Source organism: Arachis ipaensis, chromosome B9 (genome assembly GCF_059453495.1).
Source record: "Arachis ipaensis isolate K30076 ecotype BB chromosome B9, ASM5945349v1, whole genome shotgun sequence".
NCBI classification, from domain to species: Eukaryota; Viridiplantae; Streptophyta; class Magnoliopsida; order Fabales; family Fabaceae; genus Arachis; species Arachis ipaensis.
In genome coordinates this window covers 128,534,946-128,540,951 of record NC_142444.1, presented here as the reverse complement: position 1 = coordinate 128,540,951, position 6,006 = coordinate 128,534,946, and the positions used below count along the sequence as shown (strand labels likewise).

General features: G+C 37.5%; 1 protein-coding gene across 1 annotated transcript; it reads left to right on the top strand.

The window, feature by feature from the left end:
* Positions 1 to 4,800: 4,800 nt before the first annotated feature.
* Positions 4,801 to 5,334, top strand: LOC148546286 (uncharacterized). The gene has a single exon (XM_088499174.1). The coding sequence runs from the start codon at positions 4,801 to 4,803 to the stop codon at positions 5,332 to 5,334; it is 534 nt and encodes a 177-aa protein (XP_088355300.1).
* The last annotated feature ends 672 nt before the right edge of the window (positions 5,335 to 6,006 follow it).

Genomic DNA, 6,006 nt, shown 5'->3' with positions numbered 1-6,006 from the left:
AGAAAAAAATTACATGCTCGCAAAAATATTAGTTCAAAAAGGCAAGATGCCTGTGATTTCAAATGATAACTTCAAAGAACAAGGACATATGCTTCAATAAATATCGAGAGCTCTAATATATGAACTACTTTAAAATCCTGCAACCGAAAAGTAACATAATCTAACAAAGAAGGACCTGCAAAAAATAATCTCCAAACAATATTTGCAATATATTTTAACTTTCAACAAGATAAAAAAATATTATTATTCAGTATTTTCGCCTTTCTCAATTTAAGGTGGAGGAAAACAATCAAATTTATAGAGACTATAGGAGCAACTTTGCTTAATAATGCATCACTAAATGCTGCTATAAAGTATAAACAAGCTAAAGTGCATGAATTCAATTCTTACTGAAAATGCTAGCATGGATTAAGCAGATAACAACAACCAAAATATCATCAAATGGATTCAGTATAACTCAACTAAATAACTGTACCTGAAAGTGAGAACTGTTAATGCAGCATCCAAAGCAAAAATAAGAAGCACTTGTCCAGTTTCTGCTTCCTGCTCTCCAACAACCAAGATGTAGTTCTACTGTGCTAGCTGAGCCTCTGGCACCTGCAGCATGGCATAACTTTCAATTAAGACATTTATTTGGATAAGATATTAGTCATAACAAAGTCAACAAATAATTTTTTACTTTACATTAAAAATAAATTAATCACTTTAACTTTAAAAGTTATACACCTGAATTCTAATGCCTTTTAGGTGTGTATATTCTAAAGATATTAAATCCCTGACCATGTTTTTATGAAGACATAAATTTTTAAGCAAAAGTAAGTACTTACAGGGCTTTGATCACCGAAAAAAGAGTGACATAAGTCGTTCTATCGACTAATAGAAGTACCCATGTGTTTCAACAAAAAAAAACTATATGAGTATTTAATTTCTATTTTTTTTTGAAAAATCAGTTTTAAAACCTGATTTTTTAACCAAAAATTCAAATTTAAAACCAGTTTTTGAAAATCTAATTTTAAAACCAATTTTTTCAACCAAAAATCCAGTTTTAAAACTAGTTTTTAAAAATCCAATTACCAAGTTCAATGTATAATCTCATAATTTCAACAGGGTAAGCAATATCTGTGGGTCTAATTACCTACTGTAGATGCTGAAATCTTAAGAGACTTACTAGTGGACGGGGATGATGATGATTGAAATGAAATGAAAAGAGTAATACTCTACTAAACAAGCTCCAAATCCAATCTATTTAAAGCACTGTAAAATTTTTATTACAGCTCAGAAACAACCTGCAGATCCAATGACATTAGAGCTCTTCCTTCGTCACTACATCTCTTCACCCGTGAAAGTCCTTCAACAATAGTTTCTGCTACGATTTCGAGCCCATAATCCAATAATAGGTCTTGAATATACACATACACACAGCATAATTTTTGAACAAGTCTTGATGCTAGCAATTCTTATCCTCTGTTTTTCTATTTTTTAACAAAAAATTCACTTTTAAAACCACTTTTAAGACATGAGACACAGAGAAGGAGAGAAAGTGTTTCAAATCAGACACTATAAATGGTTCTAAAACACACTATAATTACAGTTAATTGCTGCCTCCATTACTCCACATACAAACACAAATACAAATGTAAAATACCAATCCATGTCATGATTAAAACCAAAACAAATGATGAACTGAATACATATATTTTAGCATTTCTGTAGGGAGCAGTAGCTTAATTAGCATGCATCTTAATTGCTTCTAATTAATATAGTCTCTATATAAACATCAAAAGAAACAAACCTTGCATAGCTACAAATTAAAGAAGAATATTTTCTAAGAATAATTATCATCAGTAGTCCACAACAAAGAATTAAATTAGAACCCAAATTTCACTTTAATAATTAATAACTGATATTTTTGTGTGACATGTAATTAAAAAGAAACAAGAATTAACAACATATAAAGATAGCAATAATCAATTGAATCCATTGGAACCATGCTTCTGCAGTTTTCTATCTATTAATTAAAATAACCATGCTTCTGCATCATATCTATCATCAAATACAGCTTCTCCTGATTTGCGAGTACAAAGATCTAATTCATATTAGTTTTTTTTTCCAATGGGCACCACTACAGAGACACTACTTGGAATCGATTGATTGAATTAAACGCAATAGAAAATCAAATAGGTAAAACTGAGAGCGCAAGAAGAAAACGAATTACTTGGTGAGCTACGACGGCAGAAGCATTGATCGGAGAGAGTGATGATGTGAGTTGCCTGCTCCGGTGCCGATGCCAGTTGCGAAGAGGAGGAGGCGAGATAGGGGAAGAAGAGGAAGAACGAGAGGGGTTTCTCGAAGGTGACCGCGTACATGGAGCCGAGACAGGTGGGGGAGAAGCCGTGGAGCAGCGTCCGTGGAGACGATGACCGCAAAGGAGAGCACCGCGCCGACACCCCTGAAGGAGAGCACCGCAACGCGCCGACGCCTTTTGTGTCGTTGTACACAAACGGGTCCGGCCGCAAACCCGCAAAGGGAGCACCGCGAACGAGACCGGCCGTTGTACACGAACGGGTCCTCCTACTGCCGTTTGTGTCGCCTTTTGTGTTGATTAGGGAAGTTAGGACTTATGGTGGGTGCTGGGCATAGTGATGAACTTACTGAACCAAGCAATAGTAGAGAAATGATTTACGGAAAACTAAAGGTCTTTCTTTTTTTTTCTAAGTTATTATTTAATTGGAAAGTAATTATTGGGGGGGAATGGATGAAAAGTTTCCCTCTAAAATTTTTAACTATGAATGATTTTAGGCAACATTTTATAAAAGTTATTTATTTAATTTTTTTGATAACCCTTATAAAATGTTGTATTTTTATTTAAAAATATTGCCTTAAATATTTTATATTGTAATATTTTTTAAGTGTTGCTGTAGATATTAAAGACACCTTACTCAAATGCAACTCTTAAAAAATGTTGTATTTTTCTATCTAAGGAAACTTTTATTAAATGTTGCTTCGAATAAGGGTTACCTTAGACCAAAAATGTTGTAGTGTATATATATATATATATATTATGCGTATTTTGGATCTATTTGGTTGTGGATATGATTGGTATATGTTGTTGTTGTTGTCTCTGGAATGGATGTTTATTATTGATACAGGAAGATAATTTTTATATGGGTAAGGTCCTAGAAACAGAGGAGATTCTGTCCGTTTTTCTGAAAATTTGGTCATTTGGCTTGCTGAGGGACTTGTCCCTTGAGCGTCAGTCATGGCTTGGTTCGGACCATGACAAAGTGGTATCAGAGCCTTAGGTTTTCCTGTGTAATATGGAGCAAGTTTCCTTTAGTAAGATCACAATTGTGCAAATAGAAGCCGGCCCATTTTCAAAAAGTGTGATGTTACTAGAGGCCTATAGGAAGTTTTCCTCAATCTTTTTGTCTCATAATTCTTTCTATCTATCCTATTGTGTTTGAACTCCATATACATATGTCGTTGATGATCCAATCACTTTATTTACTCAATAGGTGAAAGATGCCACCTAAGAAAAGACGTGGTGGAGCTGTTAATGCTCCTGATACTGCTGAATCCAATAGGGCAGTTTCTCTGCCACTTGGAGCCCTTCGACAAAGACCAAGGAGCCAAAGAATAGCTGATAGACGCGGAGAAAGGATACTCCGTGAGGGAGTTCAAGAAAACCCCGCAGTAGGAGTGGCTCAAGCAGACTTGACAGCTGAATTGAGGGGAATGAATCAAACTCTTAATGCGGTGTTATAGGTCCTAACAAATCAAAATAGGGGTGAAGCGAGACTTCCTAATGCGCCAAATCCTCAGCCTCATAGGGTTCATCAATTCTTTGGGAATCAAGAGCCGCCAATTGAGAAGTACTTGAAGTTGGATTCGTCCACTTTCAATGGAGATTCATTGGATGAAGATCCACAACAATATCTAGAGGATGCAAAGAAAGCTATTTGAGCTCTCAAGTGTACCAAGGAATGGGCTGTTGAGTTAGTATCCTACAACTTGCGTGGTTCGGCAAGATATTAGTGTGAATCTCTTCTTGAGAGCCAAGAAGCAGCTGAATTACCTCCTCCTTCCTAGGAAGAGTTCATTGAAGAGTTTCTCGCTTAGTTTTATCTGGCTAACAAGCAAGCAGAGGATGCAATTACCTTTGAAAGATTAAGGCAAGAGAATATGACTGTGACCGAGTATGCTAAGGAGTTTAATAGACTTTCTAAGAGTGCTCCATACCTGGTAAATTCAGAAGAGATGAAAGTACGTCGGTTCGTTCGTGGGTTGGCAAAACCTATGTTCACTACTCTTATGTCTGAAGTCGGACGCATGTCTTTTAAGGATGTCCTAAACTCTACTTATGGAATTGAAGCTGGGATAGCGGAGAGAAATGCTTTTAAGGATGTTGGTAAGAAGCCTAAGATGAAGGGACAATTTTCTGGTGGATCTAGTTCAGGAGGATTTCAGTTTCATCATGGTCAGACTAATCAGCAAGGTTATTTGGGTTATCGAGCTCGTCCTCAAACATCTTTTGGTGGGGTTGCTTCTTCTGGATCTGCTCCCATGAGTGTTTCGAGTCCCAGACCTTTTGTTAAGGCCACCCCTCAATCTAGTGCATAGGGTTCAAATCAGACAAGACCAGCTCAGCCCTACTGCCATCAGTGTGGGAGTTACCATTCTGGTATAAGTTTTAAGGCTACTGGAGCATGTTTTGGTTGTGGTCAATCTGGTCATCTTAGGAGAGATTGTCCAAATGCTAGAGGAGGCTTTGCTCCAGGTATTGCACGTCTTACAATACCAATGCCATCATCTTCATCTATGTCTATTGGAAATTCTTCTGGTCCTAGTGGTAGAGGAGCAGGTGGCAGGGGTCAGACTTATAACAGAGGAGGGAGCAAAAGAGGAAGAGGTCAGGCACGTGTGTACGCTTTAACGTGTAAAGATGCTCAAGCTTCTAATGTTGTGGTGGCAGGTACTTTACAAGTTTGTTCTTTAGATGCTCGAGTGTTATTTGATACGGATTCTCATTATTCATATGTATCTCCACATCTTGCATCTTGTTTCGATAAACAACCTGAACTATTATCCCACCCATTTCATGTTGGCACTCCACTTGGAGTCTCCATGGTGGTTCGAGTCGTGTTTCGGTCTTGTATTGTTAGAATTAATACGGTTGAAACCTTAGTTGATTTGATCCTTTTAGAACCAATGGAAGATATTGATGTCATCTTAGGCATGGATTGGTTAGCAGCTTGTCATGTTGATGTGGGCTGTTACACCAAAACTGTGAAGTTTGACATACCGGGTATCTCACCTTTTATTTTTAAGGGGTGATGATTGTCCCAGCTTAGCTAGAATCATCTCATCTATGAGTGCTATGCAATTGATGGATAAGAGAAACCAAGAATTTCTGGCAGTTGTTAGAGATGTAGATGCTGAAGTGCCTAGTCCTGATCAGGTTCCTATTGTTAGAGAATTCCCTGACATGTTCCTTGATGAGCTACCGGGGATGCCACCTGACCGCGAAGTTGAATTTTCCATAAAATTAGCTCTGAGAGTCCAACCTGTGTCCATTCCTCCCTATCATATGGCTCCAACTGAGTTACGAAAATTAAAAGTTCAATTGGAAGATATGCTAGAAAAAGGATTCATTCGTCCTAGCACTTCTCCGTGGGGAGCTCCTGTTCTATTCGTAAAGAAGAAAGATGGAACGATGCGACTATGTGTGGATTATCGTCAGCTCAATAAGATAACTGTTCGCAACAAGTATCCATTGCCAAGGAATGATGATTTGTTTGATCAACTTCAAAGAGCTACCTGTTTCTCAAAAATCTACCTGCATTCAGGGTACCATCAATTGAAGATAAAAGAGGAAGACATTCCAAAAACTGCTTTTCGTACTCGCTATGGGCACTATGAGTTCTTAGTAATGTCATTTGGTCTGACGAATGCGCCTGCAGCTTTCATGGACTTAATAAAACGAGTCTTCAAACCTTTCTTAGATTG

Bases quoted from the DNA above. Each gene is read 5' to 3' on its own strand.
- LOC148546286 (XM_088499174.1), top strand. From the start codon at position 4,801: ATGCCATCATCTTCATCTATGTCTATTGGAAATTCTTCTGGTCCTAGT.